The sequence below is a fragment of the Equus quagga genome, chromosome 5 (assembly GCF_021613505.1).
Source record: "Equus quagga isolate Etosha38 chromosome 5, UCLA_HA_Equagga_1.0, whole genome shotgun sequence".
NCBI lineage: Eukaryota > Metazoa > Chordata > Mammalia > Perissodactyla > Equidae > Equus > Equus quagga.
This window is the reverse complement of record NC_060271.1, coordinates 88,148,691-88,165,748: the sequence shown is the minus strand read 5'-3', so window position 1 is coordinate 88,165,748 and position 17,058 is coordinate 88,148,691. Positions and strand designations below refer to the sequence as shown.

The 17,058-nt window shown below is 35.8% G+C and overlaps 1 protein-coding gene across 5 annotated transcripts in view; it reads right to left on the bottom strand.

Annotated features, from left to right (window-relative positions):
* Window positions 1-17,058, bottom strand: part of USP34 (ubiquitin specific peptidase 34) — a 251,930-nt gene that overhangs the window by 43,354 nt on the left and 191,518 nt on the right. For all 5 annotated transcript variants that reach the window (XM_046661136.1, XM_046661132.1, XM_046661134.1 and 2 more), the window contains exons 44-53: window positions 15,161-15,226; window positions 13,687-13,833; window positions 13,543-13,599; window positions 13,371-13,448; window positions 12,896-12,990; window positions 9,624-9,796; window positions 5,227-5,380; window positions 4,023-4,101; window positions 2,749-2,802; window positions 2,460-2,555 (exon numbers count right to left, since the gene is read on the bottom strand). In XM_046661136.1, coding sequence (XP_046517092.1) covers window positions 2,460-2,555; window positions 2,749-2,802; window positions 4,023-4,101; window positions 5,227-5,380; window positions 9,624-9,796; window positions 12,896-12,990; window positions 13,371-13,448; window positions 13,543-13,599; window positions 13,687-13,833; window positions 15,161-15,226 — 999 coding nt within the window. The remainder of the gene's footprint in view (window positions 1-2,459; window positions 2,556-2,748; window positions 2,803-4,022; window positions 4,102-5,226; window positions 5,381-9,623; window positions 9,797-12,895; window positions 12,991-13,370; window positions 13,449-13,542; window positions 13,600-13,686; window positions 13,834-15,160; window positions 15,227-17,058) is intronic.

The window sequence follows — 17,058 nt, the reverse complement described above, 5'->3', positions numbered from 1 at the left end:
CCCCTTCACTGCACATGAGCTGAAGTCTTGGCCACTATTATCTGCTTTGGATCTAAAGCCTGGTAGTTCTGTGGTTTCCGCCAGACTCAGGGCTTTTAATTCTGTTCCATTTCTGTCCTACAGAACATTCATCTTGTTTTTCGATGGTCCTTTTGACGTTGTATCAATACAACACGTTTTACACTGTATCGATACAACCTATGGGTGTGTCTAAGTGTGAAATTATCGCACTACATTGATCAGAACTTTCCTAGGTATTCTACATACCCATCCAACTTCATCTTGGGCCACTCTTCCTTGCACTTATTAATCATCACAGCCACAGAGGTCATCTTTCAGCTCCTAAAACATGCCAATAAGCTCTATCCTTCCTCAGGGGATTCGTACATGATGTTCTCCCTGCCTGGAGTACTCTTCATGTGATTAACCTCGCTAATTTTCAAGTCTCAGTTTAAGATTAATCTGTAGCATTTCCTGATCATCTTCCCCAGCAATGCTGATCAACTCATGTTTCCGAGCACTCTACTTGTTTTATCCATAACAGTCAGTACAATTTGTAATGTTTGTTTACTCTATATATTTTATGGTTTAAAAAAATTGTCTATATACCTTTTGGGAAAGTCTGCTACTAGCTATATTTTAACTGTACAAATCTAAAAGACCAGATTCCAGCTTATATCTGAAATCTATATTAATGTTAAGTAATAGGGTATTATATTTTTATTTAATTTTTTTAGTAAAATGTATATGCAAATTCATTTAAATTAATAAGCTGAAACAATGACAGAAAAAACGGTTGGTTTAGGTCTGCAATCAAGAGTAATTCAGTTTGTTTTCTTTGTAATAGTAGAGCAAAGGTCTGGGATTCCCTTCCAGCACAGTGTAAATCAGTGGTTCCTCAAAGAATGATTCAGAGATCTGTGTGGATCCCTATGATGTTTTTAGAGTGTCTTTAAGGCCAAAACAATTTTCTTAGTAATACTATGATGCCATTTGCCTTTTTAAACCTCTCATTCACTCCTGAGAGTACAATGAAACTTTCCAGAAGCTAACTGAGAAATGAGATCACAACAGACCAAGTGCAAAGGCTGTTATGAGATTCCAGCTATCTTCTAATAAATTTGGTACCAAACAGATGTGCAAAATTATAAAACAGGGTCAGTTTTCTCACTGAGTGGTTTTATTTGAAAAAGATTTTTTCATAAAATGTTATTTATATTAGCATGTCATGGGTTTATTTTTGTTATTTTTAAGTGAATTAAAACAAATTTTCCTATTACCATTTCTAATATGGTAAATATTGATAGATAAAACCACATTAAAACTAATATTTAAAAATACTCAAGGTTCTCCATCATTTTTAAGAATATAAAGGAGTCCTAAGAACAGGAAGTTTGAGAACCATTGATATAAATGAACAATATATATACATCCTTATGGTTTCATTTAAAATTTGATTTTACTTCACATATGGGATGGTTGTCATTAAATACTATTGGGTCCTCATCTAGAACAAGGTGTAAATTTGTCTAAAAATCTTGGGGGCACAAAGTCTTGCATATAATGGTGATTATAATCTATTTAATTTTGGTTATGACGATAGCTGGAATAAATTTTTGTACAAATAGGTGAGTTTAATAGCTTGAAATCTAGTAAAGCATCTAATTTTGCTGGTAAATCCAATTCAAAGGTCTGAAAGAAGATAATATTCTTGGTTTTTTTTAGCAGTAACATTATGGGTAGGCAAGATAGCAGTTAAGAGTTTGTTTGGGGAACAAAATCCACTCAGTTTTAAGACTGGCCACAACAGTGCAAACATCAATCAATCAACCAGACAGTAAAAACTGAACTGTCTAAAGGAAAGGTATATTTTTGGCAGGTATACTTTTCCTGAGATTTATCTTTTATACTTTTGGCTGACTAAGTTTATAACATTGACAAAACAAAAACTGAGTTGTGAATACTTTTCATAAATCTTAAAACATTAAAGTAGTATTACGACTTACTACATTATGAAACAAAGAAAGCTTCATTACTACAAATGCGACATTTTTTAATATGTAAAACACATATTTTAAATGTATTTCAAATACACTGTACACCTCGTGTGTAACATGAAGCATAAGAGAAAAACTCCTGCAATCCCAGTACCCAGTCCAAGAAGGACATCACCAACCACACAGGTTACCTGTGAGTTTTCCCCAATTCCATCAACAAGTGTACCTTTCTTATTTTTCTTCAATGTTACTAATAATTACTTTCCACTCCCTTTAATCTCATTCACTTTACATTCACCTATTGTATGTCAGTATTACCAAGACTATTTGTAAACAGTGTCGGGTCTACCCTGGTTCACAGATCCCATCATTGTCATAGCCTACTTTTATATTATGGTACTATTACTTGCCTAAATACTTAACATGCTTTTAAATTGCTGCCAAAGTTAAATTAACTTATACCTCTAGTAACTCTGAGGAAACATCAAATTTGTAGTCTTTGCCATTTTCTTCCTCTGGTTCCATGCGTTTGTAAAACAGCATATATGCACTGTGTGTCTTTAAGAATCAAAAAAAAAAAGTATTATTTTCATTTTGCAATGCATAACTATAAAAGTAGACAATATACTTTTGCTTTTGTCCTTAAGTACATTAAGTAGGACAAACATTAAGTAGTCCTAACATTAAGTAGGACAAAACAATTTAAGAGGAGAAAAAATAATATAAAATTACATATGAAAGAAATGGTTACCTTTTCAAAGGAGAAGTCCATAAATTTATCTGTAACAGAATCATACGTCTTGGTCTGTTTAAAAAAATAAAAGTTTTCCTTCTTTAAAAAATGGGTATATTCAACTATATACACAAAATATTTCATAAACAGCTCTTTTATACTTAATAGTAACTTTGTAATAACTTTCAAATAGCATTACATTCATAAAAATCTCCGACAGAATTTTTTGGAAACAAAGATGTGAAACATTTTTAAAGGTACTTTACCACAAAATACACAAAGCATAAGAACATAAAATGCACTTGCAATTTGAAAAACTATCTTTTAAGAGAAGAGCTTTGCAAAGTTTACTTGTTTCTTTTCTTGTTTTTTTGAGGAAATATCCTAGGAATAACATCTAGAGATGCAATCAGTTTAGTGATGGGTTCAATGGCAACTCGTTATTTATTTCCTTCCTCACACTCATTTCCAAAGTGTTGGCAATTTGCCTACTTTTCCTTTTTCTATTCAGAAATAGTACATAAGAGCACCAAAGAGCAATACAGAAGTTTTCCATTAAAATCCTGAATGTGAACAAGTATTTCACAATGAACATGGCTATGAAAGTGAAAAACAACTTTATCTGGGCTTATCTGTGAAGTGGAAATAACTATTTAATACTTGACTTGCGAGAATCAACATAGTATTTTAAAACCATTTTCAGAAAATTGGTACTAGGATAAACTGCCCATGAAGTAGTAAAATTATTATACCACTCCTGCAACCTAAGCGTCTTCTCTTATGTCTATTATATAACAGATATTCTTTGTCTATACTGTCACTAGTAATAACCAGGTTGCTGCTACTGTTACAGAAAACACTAAAGAAACAACTCTTTAAAGTTCAGCTCAAGCCAATTTCCTTGTCAAAGATTTTGCATATTAAGTCAATAAAGAGTAATTTCTTTTTGGTCTAATCCCAAAGCATTCAAGTAAACAACTTATTCAATCATAATGTCTCATTGCATTGTAATTCAATGCCTATACTACTATGTAATTTTTCAATTTAAATCCTAACTTTCTTAATCAGACCTTCTTAATCAGTTGAAGGCAGAAACAGTAATTTTTTAACTATTTCCCATTGTCTGCTATATACTCCAAACATACTAAACTTCCAATAAATGCCAACTGACTAACTTTTAGATTTAATCATAGCAATTAAAAGAAAGTTAAGTGACTCTGCCATTGGATTTTATGATACTACAAAGCCCTTGGAAAGTCACGAACTATGTATAATTTCTGAATAAAACTTACTGTCATCTCTCCACCAAAACATTCAGAGGCAAGTTGAGCAGAATCAAAAGGTTTTACCTCAGCATCATTAAAAAGATACCTAAAACAGAGCATATAGTGTTGATAAACTATATAGACACTGAATATCTCAGTATTATGTCTATTTTTAAAATATTTAGGTTACATACTAACATATTACAAATATTGACCAAATTATTATTAACATGAGGTAAATTCCAACTAAGCTCTTGTTCTGAGAACTCTAATCTACTAGAAATTGGGAATATAATTTACAAGGTAGTCATAATGATTCTAAAATCTGATACATCTATTTATAACCTAGGAGTAACAAAAAAGTTCATAAAAACAAGGAATAAAAAGTTTACATAAATATAACTTGACAAGCTATTGGACAGAAAAGATGAAGAGGTGGGAGAACTTTCAAAGATAAAACGCCATTTCAAAACTCCTGATAAAAAAACTCAAAAATACACGTAAGGAAATATATTCAAATGGACAATAAAAAGTAAAAGATATCAAGGCTTAACAAGTGAGAAATAGTTGAACAAAACTATTCTGCTAACTGCACATCAGTTTAGCAACGTGTATTTTGTTCCAAGCAGTATCGCCAACACTTAAAACAACGTCCAGCATACATACAGGCTCTAGACATGAGACTACCTCACAGCATCTGAAGACCAAAACATAGCTATTAGGACTGATTTAATGACTTCCAGTCATTAACTTGATAAAAGATCATAAAAAGAATGTATTTAGGAGGGGAAAGGTAAGGTGAGGAGAGTGGAGCACACAGGTAACTTCTAACTGGAATATATAAAAACTTTGTGGCCACCCTATATAGAAGGCATTCAGTACATAGTTCTTGAATGAGTAGACACCAATAGGTAAGATTTGGAAAGTACAACATTATCTATGAATCTAAAGTTGTGTGCAAAACTGTGTGTTTGTTCATTTTTCCCAGGAGAATGTTCATCAAATTCTCTAAAGCATCTGGAGATCCATAAAGTTTAAGAACAAGTGATTCATACTGTCTTTTGAAAGTCACATTCATTTAAAAATTTTGTCTGCCCTCTTTCCTAACTTTATAGAAAGTTTTTAGAAAACCAAAATCAGAAAACATCTGAAAACTATCATAGTCTTATACTTTAAAAATACAGGAAGGAAGATTTTTAAAAATCCCCAAAATAAAATATTTAAAACTCACCATTTATTGTTTTTATAAGCAAGTGGATTGACTATATCTCTGATGAAGCTGTAATAGTGCCCACCGTCTGCTGTTCCTGTGTGAACAGTCACTCCTATCAAATCATACTCATAGCTCTCTGTGTCTTTTGAATGATCACTGACTTCCTTAAAACCTGCAATGATTTATACAAAATAATGGCACTAATTTTGAAAACAGTACATGATGACATCTTAGAATCATTTTACATAACATACTTTATGTATAGAAATAGGTACAGAGACTTCATATACTAAAACAGGTACAAAACAACTCTACTAGACATTCACTATCCATATACTACAATTTTAAGGAACAATTATACAAATCATTGGAATAACAACCAGTGTTAGTGTATAACTATGGACAACCTTAACACAATATATAAATACAGTTGTGCACCATAAAACGATGTTTTGGTCAACAATGGACTGTACATATGATGCTGGTCTCATGAGATTAACACGATGTAGCCTAGGTGTGTAGTAGGCTGTACCATCTGGGTTTGTGAAGTACTGAAGGGGAGGAAGAAATTTTCCTCTACTCTTATAGGTTCTGCTGGTTGGTCTAAGAACTAAATTGACATGGGACAGACTAACAGGAGATAAACAAAGTTTAATAACATATATATGGGAGAAACCCAGGGAGAACAGGTAACTTGCCAAAATGGCTGAAGCCCTCACCTTAAATACCATCCTTAGCTAAAGACAAAAGAAGATATTGGGGGTGGGGAGAGTCAGGAACTTCAAAGGGAAGGAAGGCAATTCATGGGTAGGTGAAAAGGATCAAAAGTTTGGAGAATAAATGTTTGGCCACACAGAGACAGAAGAACACAGAGGGAAGCCCAACAAACAGGCTTTTCTAGGTTCCTCTTTGTCTACCACCCAGTTCATGGTTATGCTAAGGTGACAGCCCACTTCCTGAGACAGGATTTTACTATTTAAATTCTATTAGGCAGTTAAGGGGGAGGTGACAAGAAAAACTTTTGAGTTTTTGTGTGTTTTTTAAAAAAATAATCAGCCTAAAATAATCCTCATGTTAAAAAAACACATTTCGGGTGGCAAATTTTGTTTCACTTCAGTACACTCTGTGATGTTTGCACAATGATGAAACTGCCTAACGATGCATTTCTCAGAACGTATCCCCATTGTTAAGTGACAAATGACTGTATAAAACAGTTCTTTTTGTTTAATCTGGCTATTCCTTTTTAGGAGCAGGCAAACACAAGATCTGAAAAGGAGTTAATACATTTATGCCTTTTAGTCTCATGTTACGGAAAACGGAGCACTGTATTGGTAGCATGCCTCCAAGTGTGTATCAGTTAATAGAAAAGTCTGTATTAGGAGCTTTATGTAAACAAACAAAATAAACAAAAGATAAACTCCCCACCCACAAAGATTTAAATTTGAAAGGTATAAAAGATACTAAGGAAAAAATAACAGAATGGTCTAATAAGTTTGAAGATGATGTATGATTTATGATCTGTAGTGCCAGCATCACATAAAAAGAAAAAACTATAACCAGAAGCAAATAAGTGAGAGCAGATGTGGTTAACTTGAGAGCACAGTCTAAACTGGAAAGTGAAGTGACAATTAGGTGGAGAGAAAGAAATGGCTGAAATTATCAAAGCAGTGCTTGAGGAGTTTGGATGTGCTAGAATTTGACTCAACACATCACTTGTGGCCTAAGCTAATTCCTGTATCTTGGCATAAATTTCTGCTGCTTCCCTACATGGAAGTATCATTGAAAATACAGTGAAGCACAGTTACTCTTGCTCTAATTTTACAAATAGTTTGACAAGAGTTCTAAGTAGGATGTATATATACAATGCTCACTTCTTTTTTCTTTCTAAAGATTGGCGCCTGAGCTAACAACTGCTGCCAATCTTTTTTTTCTTTTTCTGCTTTTTCTCCCCAAATCCCCCCAGTACATAGTTGTATATTGTAGTTGTGGGTCCTTCTAGCTGTGGCATGTGGGATGCCACCTCAGCATGGCCTGATGAGCGGTGCCATGTCCACGCCCAGGATCTGAACCAGCAAAACCCTCAGCCCCCTGAAGCGGAGCACGCAAACTTAACCACTTGGCCATGGGGCCAGCCCCAAGAATGCTCACTTCTTAACTTCACCTATATTTTCAAACTTATCATCTCTACTGGCTCATTTCCTGCAGTTTCTAAACATACTCAAGTCCTAACTAAAAACTGCCTCCTTTAACTCCGTATTCCTTCATAGCTACAGTCACCATCTTCTCTCCTCTCTTCAAAGAAAGAGTGTGTTCTCCTCTTGAAAGAATAGCCTACACTCATCATTTATACCTCTCACCCCCCTTTTGGTCAGAGCAAAACATTTATTGGATGCTCCTTAAGTGCCAGGCAATGGAGTATAAAGATTAAAACATGGCTCTCTTTCCTAAATCTTATTAATATAGTGGCTTTTTCAAACTTTAAAAATTTAAATCAGCAGAACTTTTTATACAAAGAAAACATGGTCAGGACCCTTATGTAAAACGGAACTTCTCTGGCTAAACAAGAATGGAAGAGGCAAGAGATGGACCTATTGTGCTTTCTTCTCTCACCTATTTCCATTCCGCACTTCAGTGATCCTTGAGACACATACATAGAAGTTTGAAAATCACTGGTCTTATAGAAGTAAAAACAATTTGGAGGTAATTACTTGTGGATCGAGTGCCATCTTTAAGTCACTGCAATCTGCCTTCCTACTGCAAATGAAAGTGCTGATAAAGATAAAAATCTTTTACATTTTAGATTATTTTCACTCATGCTTTCACTGGAACTGTTCCTTTTCTTTAGCATTCAATACTTCTGACCACATCCCCCCCATTTTTTTTCTTTTTAAAAGATTGGCGCCTGTGCTAACATCTGTTGTCAATTTTTTTTTTCCTTCTTCTCCCCAAAGCCCCCAGGTACATAGTTGTAAATTCTAGTTGTGAGTGCCTCTGGCTGTGCTATATGGGACACTGCCTCAAGATGACCTGATGAGCAGTGCCATGTCTGCACCCAGGATCCGAACCGGTGAAACCCTGGGCCACTGAAGGGGAGCACCCGAACTTAACCACTCGGTCTTCGAGCCGGCCCCATATTCCCTCCTTTTTAAGATCCTCTTGAAATACTGATACCACTATTCACCTAGCTGATCAAGCCAGAAACCTGAGTTATTCTTGACTTTTCCTCCTCCTCTAGCAGCAGACTGACTAAAATGTAAGCTTCATAGGGACAAAGACCTTGTTCTTTGTTGTCACTATGTTCCCATTACTATAAGAATAGCAAGTTACATAACAGATAGATGTTCAATAACTTTGTTGGATTCATTTATTCATTCAATTATCAAGGCCTGTTATTTCTACCTCCATAGACTTCTCCCTAACCTAAATGGTACACTTACTTTCTCATCTAAGCTACCACCTCTGCAGTTTACCAGAATGGCATCCCCACACCCATTTCATCATCCTCTAATCCATTTCTACTGCTGTAGTCAGAATAACCTTTTCCAGATCCCTCTTGGTTATCTCAGTTCCCTACTTAAAACATTCCCATGGTTTCACATTGAATAAAGATCAAAATTATTAACACAACCTACAAACAAAATGACTTGGCCACTGCCTTTTGCCCATCTCATCAAATCACTGCCCACCCCCACCAAAGAGCTACCCATTCCTCTCAATCCAGCTCCTATTCAAGCACTGCTTAAATGTCACCTTCTCACCTCCAAGGCTACTAACGTCAACCACAGGCAAAACTGAGCCATGGTGTGACCAGTCAGGGCAGTGGGTACCCTCAGGGCGGGGCAGGGGGGCTGGGATTGGGGGTGGGGTGCTGGGAAGAAGCTGGGGGGGGGGCCTTTGGGATCTGGTCATGTTCTGTCCTTGATCTGTCGGTCACATAGGTGCCTTTACTTTGTGAAAATTCATCGATCTGTGTGCTTAAGCTTTGTGCATTTTTATGATGTGTGTTATATTTCAATAAAATTAAAAAAAAAAAAAGTCACCTTCTCACGAAAGCTCTTCCTGAGTCCCCTAGATTTGTGATATATTCACTCTCCTATTTGACAACACAGCATATTTGTAATTTCTTCTTCAATGTAAGACTTTCCCACCAGACAAGTTCTATAAGGGCAGGAACAATGTTTATCTTGTTCAGTACCCTGTATCCTCCATGTCTAAAAGAGTGCCTAGAACACAGTCCTAGTAGATACTAAATATTAATTGGATAATTGACTGAATGTGCCATGTCGTCTTCAAAAACATTCTCCTGAGATACAATTTAATTTTGTTAAATGCGTAGTTATTACAACTTTATAATTATGACTATCTTGTTATAGAGACTTACAATAAACATAGACGAGAAAGAAATGGAAAATTACCTTCTTTCCTGTCACTCTTTCCCATAAGAAAATCTTCTGTATAGGGTGTCATATCCAAACGTAATGGGAAAGAAAAGTGTGTGTTCACTTTCTCTTTCATCATCGTGACCATATTAAATGTATATCGCATAGTATTGAAACTCAGAATGCGAGGCAATTTCTTAAAACATGCCCTAAGAGACAAAAGCACTTTTTTTAAAAATTGTCTTTCATAAGTACTTTAGCTGGTATCATTTACAGTATACCTATTTCAATATTTAATTCAGAGTAAATAATAAATAAATAAATCATGCTCTTATTAAATCTATGTCCCCGTTACATGACTTTTTCCATTCTCATAGGGTTTTCCTATGTCTAGATAAAAAAAATTAAAAAAAAAATTACAGTAGTCTGTGGTAAACACCATGATGAAGATGTGTAAAGGTGCTATGAAAGCATAAAAAAGAGTCACATCATACTTCAAAGGCAAGGAAGTCTTTGGTTCAGAGTTTTCTTTTCCACCTTAAATAAGTGGGATTGAAGTATTTATTTTATGAACTAGAATTGTAGTCTTGTTGTTTCATTTACTAGATGCATGACCATAAACAAATTACTTAACCTCTCTGAGCTGAATTCCTTATTTGTAAAATGCAGATTCAAGTGCCTACTCCCTACTGCTTTTAGAATGCTGCCTTGCCTAGAAAAGAACATTCAGTAAGTGTTGTCTGGTATTACAACAATGACAATAGCAGTAATAGCAGCAGTGGCAAGTCAACTGGTTACATAAATCTTATGGTATGACATATTATTAGTTCAAGTTTAAACAAACAATTTCAATTTAAACAAAATATATATATAACTTGGATTTATGAAAAAAATGAATTTACAGGGAATAATTCTTCATTGTACATAGGATTCAAAAGAGAATTTGTTTAAACCAAGACCTTAGTTTAAAAAAAAAAAAAGGAATTTAGAGAGACAAGGAAGGTGGGGGAAGGATGTCACACGGAGAGGGACTAAGAAGTCTAAAACTTCATCATTATTGATTATTTTAGAAACTGGCAAATGATGAGGTTACAGAATTATAAAGCAGTCAAATGATGAAGGGCCTTGCGTGTAATGTTAGGGTATGAACTTTATCCTAAGAGCTAAGAGTCACTAAAGGACTTGTGGTGGGAAGTGGAACCATGCATTAAGTCAGAGGATAAAAGACACAATCAGATCTGAAGAGATGAGAGTTTCCTATTGAAATATAAGATACACAAGTTAAGACAGTTGGGAGAGCACAGCAGAGCATTCTGAAGATGATTTGGGAATCATCAGCATGTCAGTAGAGATTGATGTTATGGTGGCAGAAAAAATCATTCAGGAAAGAATGAATGAACTGAGAAAACCAGAGGTTTGAAGATAGAACAGAATAGGATCCTTGGCCCATTTCTGTTGTTACAGATGCTTTACTGTTGTCTTACTGTTACTGTAATATATGTCTTACTATTGTTCTAGACATCTAAAAGTATGGTAAGAGTACAAAGGACTGACTAACACTTGCTTAGGAGAGATGAGATAATATTTCAAAAAAACAGCAGAATCACATTAACCAAAAGAAGGGAGTGTTTCAAGAAGTAGGTTATTAAGAATGACAAATTTATTCAATAAGTTTATTCCAAAAAGAGATTCTCCACAGAACATGACATAGCCTCTCAATTGTCTTTTAGTGACTCCTCATTATATTCCTCCACAGTAACAAACTTCTGACTGACTCCATTCTGTGTAAGTCCTTAACTCTTATCCTAACCCAACTCTCATCAGATGAGTTCATCTTCTCCCTCTAACTGCCTGCATGGCTATGCTTTCATTTGAGCATGTCCACCTACAACTTTTTTTTTTTTTCCTTCTTCTTCTCCCCAAAGCCCTCCAGTACAAAGTTGTATATCCTAGTTGTAGGTCATTCTGCTTGGGCCATGTGGGACACCACCTCAGCATGGCTTGATGAGCAGTGCTAGGTCCATACCCAGGATCTGAACTGGCAAAACGCTGGGCTGCTGAAGCGGAGCACGTGGACTTAACCACTCGGCTACAGGGCTGGCCCCCAACATCTCTCTCTTGCAACCAACTTGACTGCTAGAGATTGAGAAAAAGAATACCATTCTTTTCAAAAGCATATTTACCTGCAAAGAAATCTTCGTTTAAGCAATTTTAAGAGTTGGCTTTTCATTCTGTGCCTTCAAACATGTTCAGATCTATTTCATCTAGAAAACTCCTCTGGTTTGATCCCAAAGCTCTTTCTAGATCCCAACTTCCTTGCTGTTTTTTACTGTCAAACTTCTAAAATGCATGACCTATACTCAATGCCATGTAGCCTGACAACCCTGCTTCTATTGCTGATGAAATACATCACTAAACTAACTTTTGAAAAACCGACTACTTTTACTCAGGTGTCATTTTTTCCCCCTATCTCTGTGGACTATGTCAATTAAATACCTTCTTGAGATTCTCTTCCCCAGTTTCTGGGTTACCATCCTATCCTGATTTTCTTTCTTTCCTGGCTTCGATTCTGTCATTTTTTTCCTCTGTACTTTTATGTTGGCTTAAGGTCTCAGTCCTCTGCAACAGTTGTGTTCTTTCACAGGCAGATGTTCTGATGGCTTCAATCAATTGATTATGCAGATAATCCCAAAATCTAAATGTTAATCATTTGATGCCACTGTTTATTATCAATCTTATTTTCTATTACTGGTCAATGCAAATCCTCCACTTGAGGCAGGCTGGCCTAATCCAAGATTCTTGCACATACAAGGTCATTTCCACTTCTCTGCCTTTGTTCCTAGTAACTATAAGATGCTCTTTCAATCCAATTTCTATCTGTCATTCAACATTCACCTGTAGAACTGAAAATCTTTACCCAACTCTGCCTAAACCGGCCACCTTATAGCTGGCTCTTAAGAAAAAAATCTCTCACTTTAGAGATTCAGAGGAGGATGTCTTCAGTTCATGAGTAGACTCTTTATCATGCTCCACTGAGTGCACGGCAGAGGGCTAAGCAATCAGACAGACTTTGGTAAATATTTGATTAATTAAAAGGACAAAAAAGAAATCTGAAAAACTTAATGGTGCTTGAAAGTATACTTGAATAACCAAATAAAAAGTTGCTATATGATAATGAACTCCCAGCAATTGACCTTAACATTAATTACATAATTTTCATAACACTTAACATTACCTTATCCTATATTTGTTTTATTTCCATTTGATGATTTATCAAAATGAAAAAAAATACATTTCAAAAAGCATACCTTTTTTCAGCTCGTACTTTCTTCCCGCAATGAGAACAAGTATACATGTTGTCACCTTCTAAGGTGTCTTTAATAGTAACTTCATCAAGAGATTCCTGTGTATAAAACCACATTTAAAAGTTTCATATTATTGTTTACAGTATGCAAAACTACAAAAAGTAATTATAATTTGGGCAGAATGCACAGAGAAAAACTTCTTTAAAATGAATTCTTAATTTTAGTAAAAAATTGTTTTCCGTCATATTGATAAGATGCTTTATGAATCTTACTAAATATTTCAAAAGTGCAAGTACTTAAATTTTGATTTGGAAAAAGCAGCTTTGTGGTCTACCTTTAATTCTTGAGTAGCAGAGCAAGAAGAAAATAGATGAAAACAGGAAAGTTAATTTTCTCTCAAGATGACAAACATAAACTTGCTATGTACAAATAGTTAAAAGCAGAAAAAAGTCTAAAGAACATATACAACATTACTCACATAAATGTTCTTCATATCAGCCACCTGGCACCTCACAGTATAAAACTCTTCAGCAGTCTGACTAACATGCTCACAATCCTGGTCAATCAACAGTCAGAAATTAGTAATTTATTATAGTAAGCTAAATATACATTAAGATTTCCAATAAGCAAAGAACAGGTAGAATACTTACCAAGGACACAACATTGTTTGTAATTACACCTCCAAACAAACTTTTGACGGTATTTTTCTTTTAAAAAAATACAAACAAAGTCAGTAATTAAAACTGGGCGAATCTGTACAAATTTCAAAGAAACTTCAGTATTCTGGTACTAACCAGTTCTGGAGACATTTCTTCAATTTTGGTAATCAGATCAGTAAAAAACTCTGTCATATCTTTCTGCTCCCCAGTATTCAAAGGCTGCTTATCCATGGTATATGTTTTACAGAAAGGTCTAGGATTATATGCTTTGCATTCACTCTCCTGTAAGGGAGAAGTTGGGGGAGAGGGGTGGAGAGGGGAGAAGGATTATAAAACAAACAAATCTAAGTCTCAAAAATAGGAAAATTATCACAAGGTTCTTCAATGAACAAAACAACAACAAAACAGGTAGTAAATCTACAAAGAAAAGTTTTTAAAGACAGGATATGCTGTCTTCTATTTCATGTTTGTTTGATTTTCATGGCATTTTCAGTTTAATTAGACTTGGTGCCAGAAGATGCTTAAATTACCTTAAGTTAAGAAATTTGTGTTTTTTAAGCCTGGGAATTTCTAGGAAGAAATTTGGGACTCAAAGGACACAGATTTGTATTGTGAAGCATAAAATACAAAACCTTTACAGGCTGAATAAGTTTTCCTACAGACTGAACTTTTGCTTAGTTGTTTAAAAGAGTAATTTTCTGTTTTAGATGTTCAGATGGCATGTTCCAACTCTGTTGGAAAGGAGACAAAGTGGAATCAAGGGATGAGTAGTAAATCTTTTATTTTGTTAAAAATCTCATTCATTGAGTCCTTATTATAATTACCAAGAATAAATATGATGTAATCTCTGTCCTCAAGATTCTAACAGATGAGACAAGTAACAGTCAATACGAGTGGTAGGTATGACAGAGAGTTATGGTGACTTGGAGACACTGTGTGGAATCGCTAGTCTCTTAGAGGAGGAGAAAACCAAGTCGATTTTTGAAAGATGACAAAAGGAAGAAAATGGAGGAGTGCTGAGGAAGAGTGCTACAGGCAGAGGGAGAAGCATAAATAACTGCACAAGCAATGAAGCAACAGGGTGATGGGCTTTAAGGGCTTATAGTTACTATGGGGTGAGGCTGGATACGGGGAAGAATAAAAGGGGAGGTTGAAAGGAAGGGGCAAAATCACAGAGGGTATGTGCCATGCTGATGAACCTGAATACTATTCTGTTCATAATAAAGAACCACAGAAGAGTTTTCCATAGGAGAGTAATATTGTGAGATTTGCCATTTTATTAAAGTTACTTTCATAAATTTGGGGGTGGGAATTAAGAGGGACAAAGAAATAAGTCAGAAAACTCTAAGCCTAAGGCGGGTAACCCTGTGATGGGAAAACAATCAGATACAAGAGATTCTTCAAAGGACAAATTAACAGAAAGTAGGTGACTGAGGTGTGACTGTTACATGTCACTATGACAAAGAAAACTGGTAAGTGATAAATTCAATTAGAGAAATAAGAGTATATAGTCAGGACAAAGCCAATACAAATGAACTGCACTTAATGTTTTTAGCTTTAGTCAAAGGGTATATCTAATTAGTGTTCCAAACACGATATGCAAACATACCATTAAATATGTAAACATTTTTTGAAGCTCCAGTAGAGTGGTCTTGTGCTTCATATCTTCTGAATACTGGAAATTAAGAGAAAAATTTCCATTAAAACATATTGATGGTAGTAAATCAGACACTCTAGCAAAGAAATAATGTGCTTAACACTGTATCTGTTTTCATTCTTTTAGTTATATATAAGAAAACACACACACACATAGTCTATTCTTTCTTTAACAATTTTAGCACTTTAAAAATTGGCATATTTGGGGCTAGCCCCGTGGCTGAGTGGTTAAGTTTGCATGCTCCGCTGCAGGCAGCCCAGTGTTTTGTTGGTTCGAATCCTGGGCGTGGACATGGCACTGCTCATCAAACCACACTGAGGCAGCATCCCACATGCCACAACTAGAAGGACCCACAATGAAGAATATACAACTATGTACTGGGGGGCTTTGGGGAGAAAGTAAAAAAATAAAATCTTTAAAAAAAAAAAATTGGCATATTTTGTTCATTATATAAATACAGTCATCACTATTACATAAGGAAACCAAATAAAGAGATCTTTAAAAAATTGCTTTCCAGATGACTTATTTGGTGCAATGCTGATTTACAAGTTGGTGATTTTGCAAACATTTTAGGTGTGCAATGAAGTTGTTTCCCACAAATAAATCCATATATTAAAAAAATATATTAATAAATGACACCTCACCCTCATCTAGTCATCTTTTTATTTTTTCTAGAATAGTAGATCCTTAACACTGCAGAGGAAAACTGGCCGACATCTTTGAAAATCCTCTAAATATTCAAATATCATTAACTGAAATTCAGGAATCTGGCTAGACTCATTCACTAGAGACTCAGTCCTGTAAACCAGCATTACAGGCAAGTCCCATATTCATGCCAGGCAGTCATTAGATATATTCTATTTCATTCCAATATTAAAATAAATCTATGAAGCAAATATTATCCTCATTACAAATTACTACCTATCATAATTCTGAAGAAGCTCTGATAATCTCATGAAATAATAAGCCTCCCATATATTAGAAGTATACACTAGTTATTTGTGTTAATTTTATGGGAAGTACAGGTAATATGGCTCTTTTTTTCAAGAGCTAATAATCAAACTGCTGACATAAGATAAGGACAGAGAAATAGGGATCTATTCACCATATAGTTACTACAAAATTATATGATATTGGGCGGTGCAGCAGCCAGCCAGCCGCCTCTGACTCATGGTCTCCTGCTGTGGCCCAGAGGGGGCAAGGGAGACCAAGCGAGTCCGTGTGAGTGGGCGGTGGCAGGTTGGAGTCTCAGCTAGCCTGGTCCACGGTCCAGGGGGAAAATCCATGGTCCCATAGCAGCCACAGCAAAAGCCTCTGCGCAGCATTAGTGGAGAGGCCCAACCCGGCAATCACATGGCTGGAAGGCCCGGAGGCAGAAGTAGCACAGCTGGGTGAGCTAACCACAGACTGCAGTAGATAGCCATAGCTCTGCTGTGGCCCATAGTGGACAAGTGAGATCCTGTGGGCCCTGATGGTGACAGATCTACGAATCTAGGTGAACCTGCTCCCGGCAGCAGTGAAAGCCCATAACACTGCTGCAGACCATAAGGAGGGAGCGTGTCTAGGTGGTGTGACAGTAGGCACCAGCAACCTGAGGCCCCTTGTGATTGTCCCCACAGCTGACAAGAGACCCCACAGGACCATTGTGACCATGAGGAGGGGCCCAGGTCTGGTTAGCAACAGCTGACAGGAATCCTGGTCAGTGCAGATTAAACAGTTGCTCCCCCCAACTCCAGTAGAAGCAAGTGGAAGCAGTAACTAAACTCTATCTCTATGCGGAGGCACAAATCCACGCCATCAAGCAGTATCAAAAAATATATTAAATCTCCAGAACAGAAGGAAAATGACAA